Source organism: Oncorhynchus nerka, linkage group LG23, assembly GCF_034236695.1.
Source record: "Oncorhynchus nerka isolate Pitt River linkage group LG23, Oner_Uvic_2.0, whole genome shotgun sequence".
NCBI lineage: Eukaryota > Metazoa > Chordata > Actinopteri > Salmoniformes > Salmonidae > Oncorhynchus > Oncorhynchus nerka.
In genome coordinates this window covers 38673550-38692091 of record NC_088418.1, presented here as the reverse complement: position 1 = coordinate 38692091, position 18542 = coordinate 38673550, and the positions used below count along the sequence as shown (strand labels likewise).

The following is an 18542-nucleotide window of genomic DNA, read 5'->3' as shown; positions in this document are numbered from 1 at the left end:
ACAAGACATGCAGATACCCGCCATGTTGTGGAGTCAGTAAAATAGTGTTATAAAAAATAGAAATAGTGTTATAATTATTCACTTACCTTTGATGATCTTCATCCAATATGCACTCCCAGGAATAACAGTTCCACAATAAATGTTTGTTTTGTTCGATAAAGTCCATAATTTATGTCCAAATACCTGTTTTTTTTTTGCGTTTGGTAAACAAATCCAAGCTCACGAGGTGTGGGCAAGTCCAGATGAAAGTTCAGACGAAAAGTTCAAAAAGTCATATTACAGTTCGTAGAAACATGTCAAACGAAGTATAGAATCAATCTTTAGGATGTTTTTAAACATAAATCTTCAATAATGTTCCAACCGGAGAATTCCTTTGTCTTTAGAATTGCAATGGAATTGCAGGTCGCTCTCACGTGTGCGTGCGTGATCCGCTCATGGCACTCTGGCAGGCCTCTGGTTGAATCAGTTCTCATTTGCCCCCACTTCACAGTAGAAGCCTCAAACAACGTTCTAGTGGAAGCCTTGGGAAGTGCAATATGACCCCATAGACACTGTATATTCGACAGGCAATGAGTTGAAAAACTACAAACCTCAGATTTCCTACTTCCAGGTTGGATATTTCTCAGGTTTTCGCCTGCCATATGAGTTCTGTTATTATACTCACAGGCATCATTCAAACAGTTTTAGAAACTTCAGAGTGTTTTCTATACAATACTACTAATAATATGCATATATTAGCTTCTTGGCCTGAGTAGCAGGAGGTTTCAGTGAAAATGCTGCCCCCTATCCCAAACAGGTTTTAAGACCCTGAAGCACTATTGTAAAGTGGCTGTTCCACTGGATGTCATAAGGTGAAAGCACCAATTTGTAAGTCGCTCTGGATAAGAGCGTCTGCTAAATGACTTAAATGTAAATGTAAATGTATTCTGGTAAGGCGGATTAGGAAGCTTTTCATGCTCAGTTTGAACTGTTAGCTCATTTTGGGGGGTGGTCAAATGAAGATAGGGGACTGCAGTTGGCTTTGTGACTCACGGATGATGCTCTGGCCTGTTTGATATTGATTAGCCCCGACAGACGTGATTTTTGGTCTTTAGTGGGAGCATTGAGGAGACGCTTTGGACAGTGTGTACAGCCCGGGCTGCGTGCAGAGCGAGCTAGCACGGGACCAATTCATACTGGCGCTCTCTCGAACGGAGCTGCGCATAAAGGCCCAGCTGGCTCATCCTGAGTCATTGCAGATAGCCTTGGAGATGGCTATGGAGAGGGAGCTGGTGTGGGCTGGAGCTTCAACTGGGGCTTTGGTGGGAGTGCAGGGAGACAGACCCACTGTGTGGGCTGGGGGGCAGTGCAGCCCAGAGCCGGAAAAACCTGCATTGTTGGCTGAAATGACTGAACTAATTTGTGCTGTGTCGCTACAGGCAACACGAAACACACGCCCTGGTCCCAGGGTCTGCTGGGGGTGTGGCCAGCCAGGCCATCTGCAGCAAGTTTGCCCCATGTCCCCCAGAGCTCAGGGAATCGACTTGGGGTCTGCATAACCCGGGAAGTGCGGACACCTGGCTCTCTTTCCCAACCACCATCATCTTCAGGAAGAGCCCACCGGCACAGACGTGGAAGCAAGGCTCCACTTCCCCCAGAAGCAGACAATGGCAAGCTGATGGAGCCTGTTGTGGTGGTAGGCTGGACCTGTGTTGGGGACTTTTGTCATGTCCTTGTTACTGTGAGGGGGGGGGTTGCCCTGCTCTGCCCTGGTGGACACTGGGTCCACAGTAACCCTGGTGAGGCCAGATATTGTGCCAGGTTGGAGCCCACAACTGTGCAGCTCTGCACAGTCACAGGTGAGCTGGAACCCATGAAAGGGAAGGGAATGATGACTCTGACAGTAGGGGAGCAGGACTGTGCGTCATCCTGTGTGGGTGGCGGATGTGCAGGACCCTTGTATCCTGTGGTTGGACTTTATTAGGAGCACAGGCTGCCAGTTGGGGGCACACTGAGCTTCCAGGGAGGGCCGGCAGTCACCATGCCCCCCCATAATGTCACATTCACTCAACCCAACAAACCCTTTACTCCAACAGTTAAAGCCACAGAGACTCATGGCTGCCCCCCCCCCCCCCTCCCCCCTTTTCCCCAGCCTCTCTGTCAACTACGACTGTGTGTTACATTCCCCCAGCTACCTCCACGACACATCCCTCCGTGAGCCCGGCCGCGCCCCCCCAGCCCAGTTATCCCAGATGGGAGAGGAAAGGACACTGTCTGCAGTGAGGGAGATATGGTGGAGGAACTGTGTTCATCTTGACCCCGAGCAGCAGGAATGGTTGTGGCAGTTGCTGTTTGAATTCAGAGACAGCTTTGCGCTGAGTGAGGAAGAGGTGGGTCAGACTCATCTGGTGCAGCATGAGATCGACACAGGTGATGTCCCGCTGACACGCCAGGAGGCGGCAGACAAGGCTGTGTTGGAGATGCAGCGGGCAGACTTCATCGAGCCCTCAGACAGCCCCTGGGCGGCGCCAATCGTCATGGTTCCTAAGAAGGGGGGCAAGCTGAGGTTCTGTGCGGACTACAGGTGGCTGAATGAGGTAACCAGGAAGGACTCAAAACCCATACCACGTATCGATGATTCGCTGGACCTTGTTAGGGGGTCCTCCTGGTTCTCCTCACTAGACCTCCGCAGTGGCTACTGGCAGGTGCCCCTCTCCCCAGAGGCCAGAACCAAAACTGCGTTCTCCACTAACAGAGGATACTGGCAGTTCAAGGTCCTGTGCTTCGGCCTGTGCAACGCTCCAGCTACTTTTGAGCGTTTGATGGACAGGGTGCTGGAAGGCATCCCCCGACAGCAGTGTCTGGTATACCTCGATGACATCCTGGCCCATGGCAGTGCCTTCCAGTCAGCCCTTGTGGTGCTACAGCGTGTGCTGGAGTGTGTGGCTGCCGTAGGTCGCAGGTCTCAACACCCTGAAACGTGCACTGATCAAGGCCCCGTGCTCACCCCCCTGACCTCACCTTGCCCTTTATCCTGGACACAGATGCAAGCAATGTGGGCATGGGTAGGGTGCTGGCCCATGTGGAGCCAGAGGGTGAGAGAGTGATGGCGTACTTCAGCAAAACATTTGACAAACATGAGTGCCGCTACTGTCACCCGGCGGGAGCTCTTGGCTGTTGTGGTATCCATCAACTTCAAGTACTACCTGGGTGGCCTGCCCTCTACTATAAGGACTGACCACTCTGCTCTTCAGTGGCTCATGTCTTCAGCCGTACGACTTCACAGTTGTGCACAGGGCAGGGGCACGCCACTCCAACGCTGACGCCATGTCCCGTTGGTCCTGTATTGCAGACAGGTGCCACCACTGTGAGCTGAGAGAGGGACATAAGAGAGAGCTGTGTGCAGAGGAGGGGGTCTGTGCCACAGTGTGTCGGGCGAGCGGGCCTGTGAGCTGCAGACTGTCGAAGTGGCTGAATGGGGGCAGCAGCTGGGGCGCAGCTGAGACTCTCACTCGCGACCAAATTGTTGTGGTCAAAGTTTGAGAGACTGCGGCTGGCTGATGGCGTGCTACAGCGGGCATGGGAGAGGAGAGGGGGCAGGTGGTGGTCCCAAAAGCGCGGTGGGAGGCTGTGCTCCAGAGCACTCATGGAAGGGTGGGGACAGGACACTTTTGTGTCACAAAAACACTCCGCCGCCTCCGTCAGGCCTTTTACTGGGGGAAGCACAAGAGGGATGTGGAGGACTTTTTCCGCCTCTGTGACAACTGCACAGTGAGAAAGGGTCCCCCAGGCTGCTCTCATGCTCAGCTCCAACAGTTCCCAGTGGGGGCTCCCATGGAGAGAGGTTGGGAGTGGATGTAGTTGGGCCGTTCCCCACCACAGACAATGGAAACCGCTGGGTGCTCACAGCCATGGCCCGGGGCTTATGCTCTGCCTGACCAGGAGGCAGAGACCATCGTTGACGCCCTGATAGCGGGGATGTTCAGCAGGTTTGGAGCTGCGGAGTCCATCCACAGCAACCAAGGCAGAAACTTTGAGTCCCGTGTGTTCGCCACCATGTTTGAGAGGCTGGGTATGCAAAAGACCTGCACTACTCCTCTCCATCCTCAAATTGACGGAGCGCTTCAACAAAACGCTTGGACAGCAGCTGACCATTGTCTTTGCCAAACACCAGCATGACTGGGACAAGCACCTGGCTATGGTCCTCATGGCATACCACTCCCCTGTCCAAGACTCCACCTCCTGCACACCTGCCCTCCTCATGCTGGGGAGAGAGATCCGCACCCCTGCGGAGATGGTGTTTGGTCGGCCCCTGGATAGCCCTCGTGTGCCCCCGGGGCAAGAGTATGCCTGGAGACTCCAGGACCGCCTGGAGATAGCCTACACCTTCACCAGAGAGCAGCTGGTGAATACAGATATGAGGCAGAAGAGGAACTATCACGTGCACACCCGGGGAAGGCACTTTGTGGCTGGGAAGCTGATCTGGGTCTACAGCCCCCTGAGAAAGAAAGGCAGATGCCCCAAGTTGGACAGTCACTGGGTGGGACCCTGCAGCATCCTGGAGAGGGTAGGGGAGGTTGTTTACCAGGTGCAGCTTTCTCCCCCTGGCAATTCAACAGGACAGGTTAGCCCCATACAGAGGGGCCTCTTCTCCCCAAACCCCAGGGACCCCCACAATTCCCCTCCCCTCTCATTCTCCAGGCACCCACCCCCATGTTTTGCAGACAAGGCTCCAGACAGCCCACTCCCCCAGTCTCCCTCCCTGTGTCACCTCGTGGGTCCCCGGAGCCACAGACTGTATTCCCCGTTCCCGCATCCTTGTACCCTATGTCCCTGCCTTCATCCTCTGGGTTCCAGAGGGGCAGCCCCCGTGGATGGAGCCCCCTGTTTCACATCTGGACAATCTGCGACCTTCACAGCCATGCAGGCAAAGGAGACCTCCGGGTCGCTTCAGCGACTTTGTTTGTTCCCTTGGGGATGAGGAACTTTGTGATGGGGGGGGGGGGGACCAGCGCCCAGCACAGACAGCTGTGTGTTATGTGTTAGGCTATTAGTTGGTTGTGTTGTACTTACCAATACCCAGTGTTCGCCAATCAACCTGCTATCTGCCAATCACAGGAATGCCTGGAATGTTCTGATGCCGGGCATCCTGGTGGTTGGCGGAGTGGCGTGGAGGTTGGTTTGGGCAGGGGGATTGAGTATTGGAATTTACGACCAGGTTTAACCATCTCTTACATCTGGCCTTCACAAGAGAAGGTCACGGTTGTTTACTAGGGTATTCTTTATTTATTTGGGGTGGGTTATGGCCAAACAGTAGCCTGTGTGAAGTTGGGTTAATAAGCCGTCAATTCGTAAACTCAAACCTCTGTCTGGACAATTGTTCCTTTATGAACTAGTCAGGTCATTACAATATACTCGTTTTTTATCTACAATTTCCACCCCAAAAGTGAGATTTCATATTGATACACACCTATATGTGCTACACATTATTGTTTGGGGGTGCTAATGTGAAACATGGCCTTTAAACTTTGAACACGTTCTGTCATACCGAATGCAGCCCAGTCAAATGAAATTGATCAATGAGCTGTGGCATTGATCTAGCAATGGTGTGTTAGATACCACCCACATATGTTTGCTTGGAGGAAGAATTACAGAAATAATATTAATGAAAAAAATTTAAGAAAGTGGGATTCATTATTTAAATCATTGTTTATCTATTTATGTGTTTATTCTCTTTTTTTATCTCTTTATGTGTGGATGTATTTACATATTCGTGTTTGTATCTATTTGTCTGCATTTATGTATTTATTCATTTCATTCTAATTATGGCAGCTTTGGTCCTCCATATCATGCAGGGCTCATCTGTGAAAAAGACCGTGGACTCAGGATGACTTCCTGCTTAAATAAAGGTTCAATAAATGAGTCCACCATTTTGTTTACAATGTTACTACCACTTTTCACATCCAAATAAATAAATGTGTGTACTAAGGTGTGTGAAAAACAAATATGAATATCAAATTAGGGGTGGCAGGTAGCCTAGTGTGTAGAGCGTTTGGCCAGTACTGAAAGGTTGCTAGATCGAATCCCTGAGCTGATAAGGTAAAAATCTGTTGTTCTGCCCCTGAAAAAGGCATTTAACTCACTGTTCCTAGACTGTCATTGTAAATAAGGAATTGTTCTTAGCTGACTTGCCTAGATAAATAAAGGGGGGGAAAATATATATATCTATGTTGACTTGAACAGAATACAGTGTAGTGTGTACACAGTAGAATATAATGCTTAAAAGAGTAGGTCCCTGACTGGGAATGGAACCTGGCTGTGACAGTGAGTGCCGAATCCTAATTAGGCAGCGGTAGATGTTGTTGAATATTCAATTTAAATTACATGGACAGAAAGTACCAACACAAAAACCTTTTCTTCTCTTCTCCACTTGATCCCTGTTGCTTTCTCATCTCCTCTCCTCCCCACCCACTGCCCTTTCTCAGTGGTACAACAAGACTGACTACCCCATCTTCGCCCAGTACCAGCGGTACAGGAGGCTCCACCCCCTCCAGCCCTTCTACATCCTGCACCCCAGCTTTGAGTGGCAGCTCTGGCAGCGAATCCAGGACAACATGGCCGAGCCCATCCAGAAGAACCCGCCCTCCTCTGGACTGCTGGGTAAACTATACAGTGAATTCTACTAACCTTTTTGGTTACCATATAGAGATCAAGGCAGATCAGGGGTAGAACTCAATAGTCTATCATATCAAATTGTATTTGTCACATGCTTCATAAACAACAGGTGTAGACTGCTTACTGATGGGCCCTTCCAAACATTGCAGAGGGAAAATATACATGGGGTACCAGTAAAAGTGCAGGGATATAAGGTAATTGAGGTAGGTAGGGATAAAGTGACTAGGCAAAGGGATAACTAATGAACAGTAAGTAACAGCAGCGTATGTGATGAGTCAAAAGAGATTAGTGCAAAAAGGGTCTATGCAGATATTCCGGGTAGCTTTTGGTGAACTATTTAACTAACTATTTAGCAGTTTTATAGCTTGGGGGTAGAAGCTGTTCAGGGTCCTGTTGGTTCCAGACTAGATGCATCGGTACTGCTTGCCATGCGGTAGTAGAAAGAACAGTCTATGACTTGGGTGGCAAGAGATTTTTAGGCTCAAATCTTTTTTCCGCCTCCTGATGGGAAGTGTGTGGACCATGATACTTTCCTGGTGATGTGGACTTCGAGGAACTTGATGCTCTCGACCTTGTTCCACAACAGACCCATCGATGTGGATGGGGGCGTGCTCGGCCCTCCGTTTCATGTAGTCCACGATTAGCTCCTTTTTCCTGCTGACGTTGAGCGAGAGGTTGTTGTCCTGGAACCACACTGCCTGGTCTCGTCATCGGTGATCAGGCCGTTGTGACGTCTGCAAACTTAATACTAGTGTTGGAGTCGTGCATGGCCACACAGTCGTGGGTGAACAGAGAGTACTGGAGGGGACTAAACATGCACCCTGAGGGGCTCCCGTGTTGAGGGTCAGCGTGGCGGATGTGCTGTTGCCTACCCTCATTACCTAGGGGCGGCCTGTCAGGAAGTCCAGGGTCCTTAGCTTAGTGATGAGCTTGGAGGGCACAATGGTGTTGAACGCTGAGGTGTATTCAATGAACAGCATTCTCACGTCGGTGTGCCTTTTGTTCAGGTGGGAAATGTCAGTGTGGGTACAATAGAGACTACGTCATCTATGGATCTGTTGGGGCGGTATGCGAATTGGAGTGGGTCCAGGGTGTCTGGGATGACGGTGTTGTGAGCCATGGTGTTGATCAGCCTTTCAAAGCATTTCATGGCTACAGATGAGAGTGCTACTGGGCGATAGTCATTTAGACAGGTTACCTTGGCTGAGGTTGAAAATATCAGTGAAGAAACTTGCCAGCGCATACTCCGAGTGTGAGTCCTGGTAATGCGACATTGTGAATGTTAACCTGTTTAAAGGTCTTACTCACATTGGCTATGGAAAGCATGATCACACATTCATCGGCAATAGCTGGTGCTCTCATGCATAGTTTACTGTTGCTAGCCTCAAAGCTTGCATAGAAGGTTTTTAGCTCATCTGGTAGCCTCGCGTCACTGGAAAGCTCGTGGCTTGTTTTCCCTTTGTAATCCAGGATAGTTTGCTAGCCCTGCCACATCCCATGATCGTCAGAGCTGGTGTAGTAGGATTCGATCTTGGTCCTGTATTGATGCCTTGCTTATTTGATGGTTCGTGGGAGGGCGTAGCAGGATTTCTTATAAGCGCACAGATTATAGTCCCATTTATTGAAAGCGGCAGCTGTAGCCTTTCAATTCAGTGCCGATATTGGCTATAGTCAATCCATGGCATCTGGTTGGGATATGTACAGTTGAAGTCAGAAGTTTACTTACACTTAGGTTGGAGTCATTAAAACTCGTTTTTCAACCACTCCACAAATTTCTTGTTAACAAACTATAGTTTTGGAAAGTCAGTTAGAACGTCTACTTAGTGCAAAACACATGTAATTTTTTCCAACAATTGTTTACAGACAGATTATTTCACATATAATTCACTGTATCACAATTCCAGTGGGTCAGAAGTTTACATACACTAAGTTGACTGTGCATTTAAACAGCTTGGAATATTCAAAAAAATGATGTCATGCCTTCAGAAGCTTCTGATAGGCTAATTGACATAATTTGAGTCAATTGGAGGTGTACCTGTGGATGTATTTCAAGGCCTACCTTCAAACTCAGTGCCTCTTTGCTTGACATCATGGGGAAATCAAAAGATATCAGCCAAGACTGATCCCGGATCCGGGAGAATGGTCAGCAACTGCACTAATTAGCATAGCGCAACGGTCAAATAATCTTACTAGAAAATATTGATATTCATGAAATCACAAGTGAAATATAGCGAAGCACAGTTTAGCCATTTGTTAATCACCCTGTCGTCTCAGATTTTGAAATCATGCTTTACAGCGATAGCAAGACAAGCGTTTGTGTAAGTATATCGATAGCCTAGCATAGCATTATGTCCAGCTAGCAGCAGGAAGCTTGCTCACGAAAATCAGAAAAGCAATCAAATTAACCGTTTACCTTTGATGATCTTCGGATGTTTTCACTGACGAGACTCCCAGTTAGAAAGCAAATGTTCCTTTTGTTCCATAAAGATTATTTTTATACCCAAAATATCTCCGTTTGTTTGTCACGTTATGTTCAGAAATCCACCGGAAATAGCGGTCACGACAACGGCGGGAAAAAAAATCCTAATTATATCCATAATATCGACAGAAGTGTGGCAAACGTTTTTTATAATCAATCCTCAAGGTGTTTTTCAAATATCTATTCGATAATATGTCAACCGGGAAGGTTGGCTTTTCAGTAGGACCGGGAGGAAAAATGGCTACCTCTCTCTTTTACACAAGAATCACTCTGAGAGCCATCAGCTGGCCACTTACGCAATGTGTTCGTTTACGCTCATTCTTCAACATAAAGGCGTGAAACTACGTCTAAAGGCTGTAGACACCTTAGGGAAGATGTAGAAAAGGGAATCTGTTTGATATCCCTTTCAATGGGCAATAGGGATGCATAGAAAGACAGGGGTTTCAAAATAAGGGTCACTTCCTGATTGGATTTTTCTCAGGATTTCGCCTGCAATATCAGTTCTGTTATACTCACAGACAATATTTTTACAGTTTTGGAAACTTTAGAGTGTTTTCTATCCTAAACTGTCAATTATATGCATATTCTAGCATCTGGTCCTGAGAAATAGGCAGTTTACTTTGGGAACGTTATTTTTCAACAACAACATTTTTTTTTTGCCCCCTAGCTTCAAGAGGTTAAAACATAGGATAGGCTAAAGTAATATGGTGGACTGGGCATTCATCATTCATTTGGCTAGGATAGTCGACTTAATAACATTTGCCACTTTTTCTATCCAGTCCTCCAGGTGTTTGCTTTCACCATTCCAATTCTTACACATCTTTCAATACTTAGGAGTAAGATGAGGAGAGGAAGTTGATTGAGATATGCACCCTATATTAATGAAAGGTACATTTCCTTGATTATCTAACAGTTCTGAAGTCTCATGGCAGCAACCAGACACCCCAATTACCCTCTGGACATGCCCCCTCTCCTGCCAACTCACTACACCTGTCCCAACTCTGCTAATCACCGTTCCTATTAGAGCCCTAAATGGGTACCCATGCCCGCAACATTCAGGCCCTACCTCTGCCAAATTTAAGGCCCGGGCCCTGTCTTAACCCAAAATCTTCATTAGTATTAGTGCTGAGTGATTAACCGAAATGTCTGTTATTTCTCGTTTTTTAAACAACTTGACCAACATCGGTTAAATAATTTTATTTCCATTTCGTTCTGTTTTTTTCTGTGAGCTCAATGTGCAGTTTGTCTAGAAAAACATCAGATCAAGCTTGAACTGTGCAATGTAGTAGGGAGTTGTAGTTTCCAACAGACCAATATTCTGCATAGTTTAGCACATAAAATGTGGTAATTAACTACAATGACCATAATCCATTGCACGCCTACTTGTTCAATCTATGTGGGGAGAGAATAGACAGAAGACGGTGTGATCGAGAGGAATAGAGAGCAGTTGCTTTGAGAGCCATCTCAACCTGAAAATAAGAGTATGCCTTATTTACTTTCAAGAACTACTAAAATAGTGATTTTTGTCAGACAGCAATGGCAGCAACTCTATAGAGTGGTGAGAAGGAGTCTACCAGGTCCGAAACAGACTTCACAATTAATTTTCTTTATTCAGGGTTCACTCAAACATAGTTTAAAACTTTGTTTTACTATTGACAGTTACAGCTTATTTCGGGATTGTATTCACTCTCCTTAAATATAAGTAATCTGAATTGTTTAAACAAACTTTTTGCCGCCAGCTTCTGATATCATGGAATAAAAACTACAATCTGTCTCCTGGGCTGGTTTTCCCTGGCTAAACTAGCTGGCTAGCTGAACTATGCTAGTTTTCATCCTCATTGCAAACTTCAGAAATACTGCACCCTCAACTTCAAAACTCCCTTGATAGTTTTACAATCATGTAACTAAGAAATTAGCTGTAAATCAAATCAAATCAAATTGTATTGGTCACATTGACATGGTTAGCTGATGTTAATGCGAGTGTAGCGAAATGCTTGTGCTTCTAGTTCCGACAATGCAGTAATATCTAACAAGTAATCTAACAAATTCACAACAACTACCTTATACACACAAATGTAATGGATGAATAAGAATATGTACATATGCATATATGGATGAGTGATTGCCGTGGAGCATAGGCAAGATGCAGTAGATGGTATAGAGCAGTATATACATATGAGATGAGTGATGTAGGATATGTCGACATTATTAAAAGTGACTAATGATAGGCATATGCAATATGCAGTAGATGGTATGGAACAGTATATATATATGAGAAGAGTAATGTAGGATATGTAAACATTGAGGTTGACACTTTGTGGTTGAGGGCGGTACTTGTTTTGTTGAATAGTCATGACTGGTTTGAGATATGTCGTACGATGACGGTTGCGAAGGATATCATTGCTACTTAATGCTGGACATTTCTGACTGGTCTTGGAACTGTGACAACTATCAGCCTCTCCCCGCTTTGCTTGATGGGATATGTTGTGATTTTACCAACACAGCCAGATACAGTGCATTCAGTGAAAGTATACAGATCTCTTAGCTTTCTCCACATTTTGTTACGTTACGCCTTATTCTAAGATTGATGCAATTTTTTGACCAAGCAAAAACAGGTTTTTCATGTGTTTGAACATATATTTTATTTGGGGGGATATCATATTTACATAAGTATTCTGACCCTTTACTCATTACTTTGAACCTGTTAAGGAAGTTGAGAATTCAAGCAGCTTTTCGCAGCTTTTTGTTAAAAATCGCGCAACATGTCAGCGCCCTGTTATTCATGCCAGGAATATAGTATATGCATATGATTGGTATGTGTGGATAGAAAACACTCAGACGTTTCTAAAACTGTTTAAATCACGGCTGTGACTATAACAGAACGTGCGTTTCATCGAAAAGTGCAGGGAAATCTGATCACTGAAAATGGAAAAATATATCTGTCCGCGACTTCAAGGAATTGTTCAAAGTGAACTGAATTAAATGAGGCCGAGGTTACAGTGCCTACAGCTTCCACACGATGTCTAGAGTCTTGTCATTTGATTCAGCTTTGATTCTTGGTCAAACCGATTCAAGGGAACCAATTCCCTCCGGTCTCCGACCGGATATTTTGGTCGAGCTCTCTCCGGACAGTTTTTGGAAACGGACAGCTAAAGAATTTACATCGCCTCCTGATGAATTTTATCGCTTATTAAAGTGTACTAATACCTAAAGTTGCATTACAAAAGTATTTCGAAGTGTTTTGTGAAAGTTTATCGTCGACTTTTTGAATTTTAAAAAATGACGTTACGTTATGAAACGCTATTTTTTTCCGTTTATCACACAGTATTCTTAGATCGATATCTAGGCTATATATGGACCGATTTAATCGAAAAAAGACCCTAAATGATGTTTATGGGACATCTAGGAGTGCCAAGAAAGAAGCTCGTCAAAGGTAATGAATGTTTTATATTTTATTTCAGCGTTTTGGTTTGCGACGGCTAACACAAAATCTGTCGTGTTAGGTGACGTTGCAGTATTTTGAGGGTGCATGGTATCAGATAATAGCTTCTCATGCTTTCGCCGAAAAGCATTTTACAAATCTGACTTGGTGGATAGATTCACAACGAGTGTAGCTTTAATTCAGTATATTGTATGTCAATTTTAATGAAAGTTTGAGGTTTATCAACCTCTATAGGTGGCGCTCTTGAACATTTCCGCTGATTGTGGTTCCCACCTCGGGACCACGTCCTTAAGTTAAAGCACGTTTGGCAGTGATTATAGCCTTTAGTCTTCCTGGGTATGACACTACAAGCTTGGCAAACCTGTATTTGGGGAGTTTCTCCTATTCTTCTCTGCAGATCCTTTCAAGCTCTGTCAGGTTGGATGGGGAGCGTCGCTGCACAGCTATTTTCCGGTCTCTCCAGAGATGCTCGATCGGGTTCAAGTCCGGGCTCTGGCTGGGCCACTTAAAACCTCTTGGTGTTAGGGGGCAGTATTTTCATTTTTGAAAAAAAAAACGTTCCCGTTTTAAATGGGATATTTTGTCAGGAAAAGATGCTAGAATATACATATAATTGACAGCTTTGGATAGAAAACACGTTTCCAATACTGTCAAGGTATTGTCTGTGAGTATAACAGAACTCATGTTGCAGGCGAAAGCCTGAAAAAATCCAATCCGGAAGTGCCCCAGGTTTTGAAAGCGCTGCGTTCCAATGACTCCCTATTCAGCTGTGAATGTACCATCAACGAGCTTACGCTTTCTACGTATTCCCCAAGGTGTCTACAGCATTGTGACGTAGTTTTACGCATTTCTGTTGAAGAATAGCCGTAGGCAGCCACATTGCGTAAGTGGTCACATGGTGGCTCCGAGAGAGATTCTTGCGTAAAATACAGAGGTAGCCATTACTCCAATCGGTCAGAGTGAAAAACGAATTGTCCCGACTGATATATTATCGAATAGATATTAGAAAAACACCTCGAGGATGGATTCTAAACAACGTTTTCCATGTTTCTGTCGATATTATGGAGCTTATTTGGAATATTTTTCGTCGTTGTGGTGACCGCAATTTCCGGGCGATTTCTCAGCCAAACGTGAAGAACAAACGGAGCTATTTCGCCTACAAAAATAATCATTTGGGAAAAAATTAACTTTGGCTGTCTACCTGGGAGTCTCGTGAGTGAAAACATCTGAAGTTCATCAAAGGTAAACGATTTAATTTGATTGCTTTTCTGATTTCCGTGACAAGTTTGCCTGCTGCTAGCAAGGCATAATGCTATGCTAGGCTATGATAAACTTACACAAATGCTTGTCTAGCATTGGCTGTAAAGCATATTTTGAAAATCTGAGATGACAGGGTGATTAACAAAAGGCTAAGCTGTGTTCCAATATATTTCACTTGTGATTTTCATGAATAGGAAGATTTTCTAGGAAGATTTATGTCCGTTGCGTTATGCTAATTAGTGTCAGATGAGGATAACGGTCCCGTTCACGGGCTGGGCGTCACTACAGGTTAAGGACTTTCAGAGACTTGTCCCGAAGCCACTCCTGTGTTGTCTTGGCTGTGTGCTTAGGGTGGTTGTCCTGTTGGAAAGTGAAACCTTCGCCCCAGCTCTGGAGCAGGTTTTCATCAAGGATCTCTCTGTGCTCCGTTCATCTTTCCCTCGATCCTGACTAGTCTCCCAGTCCCTGCTGCAGAAAAACATCCCCACAGCATGATGTTGCCACCATCATGCTTCACTGTAGGGATGGTGCCAGGTTTCATCCAGATGTGACATTTGGCATTCAGGCCAGAGTTCAAACTTGGTTTCATCAGACCAGAGAATCTTGTTTCTCATGGTCTGAGAGTCCTTTAGATGTCTTTTGGCAAACTACAAGCGGGCTGTCATGTACCTTTTACTGAGGAATGGCTTCCATTTGGCCACTCTACCATAAAGGCCTGATTGGTAGAGTGCTGCAGAGATGGTTCTCCTTCTGGAAGGTTCTCCCATCTCCACAGAGGAACTCTGGAGCTCTGTTAGCGTGACCATCGGGTTCTTGGTCACCTCCCTGACTAAGGCCTTTCTCCCCCGATTGCCCAGTTTGGCCAGGCGGCCAGCTCTAGGAGGAGTCTTGGTGGTTCCACACTTCTTCCATTTAGGAATTATGGATGCCACTGTGTTTTTGGGTAGCTTCAATGCTGCGGAAATGTTTTGGCATCCCTCCCCAGATCTGTGCCTCAACACAGTCCTGTCTCGGAGCTCTACGGACAATTTCTTTGACCTCATTTAATGTTTTTTGCTCTGACATGCACTGTCAACTGTGGGACCTTATATGGACAGGTGTATGGCTTTCTAAATCATGTCCAATCAATTGAATCTACCACAGGTGGACTCCAATCAAGTTGTAGAAACATCTCAAGGATGATCAATGGAAACAGAATGCACCTGAGCTCAATTTCGAGTTTCATAGCAAAGGGTCTGCAAACTTATGTAATTAAGGTTTTTCTGAAAAAAAACTGTTTTTGCTTTGTCATTATGGGGTATTGTGTGTAGGTTGATGAGGAAAAAGCATTTATTTAATCAATTTTACATCAAGGCTGTAATGTAGCAAAATGTGGAAAAAGTAAAGTGGTCTGAATACTTTCCGAAAACACTGTTTTCGCTATGGGTGGGTGTTGCTATGGTGACCAGTGAGCTGAGATAAGGCTGGGCTTTATACCTAGCAAAGACTTAGAGAGTACAGTGTATGTGTGACACATAGTATTAAAGTGTTTATTACATACACTACCAGTCAAAAGTTTTATAACAACTACTCATTCAAAGGTTTTTCTTTATTTTACTATTTTCTACGTTGTAGAATAACAGCGAAGAAATCAAAACTATGAAATAACACATATGGAATCATGTAGTAACCAAAAAAGTGTAATACAAATCTAAATATATTTTATATTTGAGATTCTTCAAATGGCCACCCCCATGCTGTGGGGATGTTTTTTAGAGCCAGGGACTGAGAGACTAGTCAGGATCGAGAGAAAGATGAACGGAGCACAGTACAGAGAGATCCTTGATGAAAACCTGCTCCAGAGCGTTCAGGACCTCAGACTGGAGTGAAGGTTCACCTTCCGACAGTACAACGACCCTAAGCACACAGTCAAGACAACACACGACAGGATAAGTCTGAATGTCTTAGAGAGGCCCAGCCAGAGTCCGGACTTGAACCCGATCTATCTCTGGAGAGACCTGGAAATAGCTGTGCAGCGACGCTCCCCATCCATCCTGACAGAGCTTGAGAGGATCTGGGAGAATCTCCCCAAATACAGGTGCAGTGGAGGTTCTCGCTTGTATGGCTCCCTGGGCGAACCCCCCCTTTCCGCACCATTCTGCACTAACTGTCATTTTTATTTAGATATTTGGAACAACACAATTACATAATCATAACATTTAAAACTATTTAAATATATAAATATATACAAAAATAAGACTCATAAATATCAAAAATAAGTAACAAAGTCGAATAAAAACAAATTGAAGTATATAAATACAAATAAAAAAAGACAATTGAATTATTACATTATTACCCTATTGCTAACAACAAACACACAAATAAAAATAAATTGCACAAATCCTATATCACACAAATGTCACGGATCCCTCCGGAACTTTCATTACGCACACCTGGCCCCTATTCCCAGTGATTAGTAATTGTATAAGTGTGCCCTTGGTTCACCATTGTCTTGTAGATTATTGTTATTATGTCCGTTGGCCTGTGCTGTGTGTTTTGGCTTTCATGCCCTTTTGGATTGTGCAGATGATTACGGGTCTCGTCCCATGTGTTAATCATTGTGCGCATGTGTTATTTATTCGAGGTACTTCTCGCACTTTTGTTTGGGTTTCAACAATGTGTTTTGTATATGTGTTTGTTTGGTCTTCGTCCCCGTGATTTTACATGGCACGCTGTAATTTGGGTAATGATTAAAAAAACATATTACGCATTCCTGCGCCTGTCTCCCGATCCCTTTATACCAGCGTGACAACAAATACAAAAATAGAATAACACACGTATAAAGAAGAGAACCTGATTATTACACTATTACACTTCAAACAAGAAACACACAAACTAAATTGCACAAATGCCATCTAACACTGACTTTTCTTGCCTTGCTTGATACAAAGTCAGCAATTATATCATCGTAAGAAATCTGACCAGCAATTGCATGGTTAATACTGATGACAGCAAGGCCACTAAGGCGTTCCTGTGGCATGGTGGACAGGTATGATTTGATGAGCTTCAGCTTTGAAAAGCTCCTCTCTGCTTCAACTACGGTCACTGGAAGTGTTAGACAAATTCTGAGAGCACAAATTTGGATACAATTCTGAGAGCTCCTTTTCGTGTACAAACATCAGCTGTTCAAGCAGGGTCATGGTCTTCGATGGCAAGTCAGGCAAGTTCTTCAGTTCCTGTGCAAGCTTTCTGCCATCCAAGTGTGAGTGTTCTTTATAGTGTAGTGTCATACTAAGGGCCTCACAATGTTCTGTCAGCTCCTCATTTGAGAGACTTTGGAAGGTTGACAGCACTCCAAACTCCTCTCCCACATTTTCCAATGTGGAAAATCTTTCCTGAAGGGCTGAGGTTGCAGCATCCACAATGACATTGAACAATGTCACCTCCAGCTTCTTCAGGGCATCACTCAAAGGCTCATCAAATGATTCATATGAAAAGTGCCACTTTGTGGACCTCAGCATTTTTTGTTGTAGAACGGCCTCTACATACATTCCCCTTCAAATATCATTGGCTGAAGTGTGTGCAGTCATAACGCCTGTTGCCCTGTAGTTGCTGAGACCTCTCTCTGTCTTTCTGAGAAGACTGACTGCAACATCCACATGCATACTGGGAGACTGCATCAGCTTGCTCATATGTTGGATCTGGCTCAAGATGTCATACCACACCACTGTACAGATGCTGAAGCGGTATGATCGCACCTCCTCTGACAAGGACTGGGCCTCAATCTTTATCACAGGGTCTAAGGTCTGATCCCTCACCTCAATCAGTGCCTCTCACCGTTGCTGCCTTATACCTCAGTGGCTCGACACTCTTAACTTTACTCTCCCACCTTGTCTCAGTCCATATCTTCAAAGTGATATCCACATGTTTTTTCAGGATGGCCCATCAGTGTGTGGAGGCTGAGAACAAGGTGTACAATTTGTGTAAGATGCCAATGTAACCTGTGGCATTGACATACCTTTTAGCAGCATTAGCAACAACCAGGTTCAATGTGTGAGCCCCACATGGCACAAATAGAGCTCTTGGATTCATTTCCAGGAGTCTAGCTTGGACACCTTTGTTTTTGCCTCTCATGTTGGCCCCATTATCATAAGACTGTCCTCTGCGGTCCTCAAAGGGAATTTTTAGCTCCTCTAATCTTTTGAGAATCAGGGATGCCAAATGTTGGCCTGTGGACTCCTCTGCCTCCAGAAACCCATATAATGTTCCTTTGTGTGTGGCTCCTCCTGCAGTGACACAATTATAATCACAATTGACAACTGTTCAGTGTGGCTGACATCTGAAGTGCAATCTAGAATGATAGAGAGGAATTTTGCCAGCTTGATGTCACTCGCCATTTTTTAAATGACCTAGCTGCTCAACAAATCAATGAGTTCATTCTGTATTTGGTGGCAAGGTGGTGTGACTCGAGGTTGTCACACCTGCTCCCGCTCTTTCCCCCTGGCGCTCGAGGGCGCCAGGCTCCCCAGCGTCGCGCACTCCTGCCACCGTCATTACGCACACCTGCCTTCCCCCCGTCATTCGCATCAGCGTATAATTGGACTCAACTGGACATTACCTCCCTATATTTGTCAGTTCCCCATCTCTGTTCCCCGCTGCTACATTGATTGTCGTTTGTCATTGTGTATCCGTGTGCTGACGCTGTTTATGTCTTGCTCTTTGTCTGTT

The 18542-nt window shown here is 45.1% G+C and overlaps 1 protein-coding gene across 1 annotated transcript in view; it reads left to right on the top strand.

Moving 5' to 3' along the window:
* The window catches only part of st6gal1 (ST6 beta-galactosamide alpha-2,6-sialyltranferase 1), a 170594-nt gene that overhangs the window by 143029 nt on the left and 9023 nt on the right, over positions 1 to 18542 (top strand). The window contains exon 8 of the mRNA XM_029629923.2: positions 6465 to 6639. Within this exon, the coding sequence (XP_029485783.2) occupies positions 6465 to 6639 (175 nt within the window). The remainder of the gene's footprint in view (positions 1 to 6464; positions 6640 to 18542) is intronic.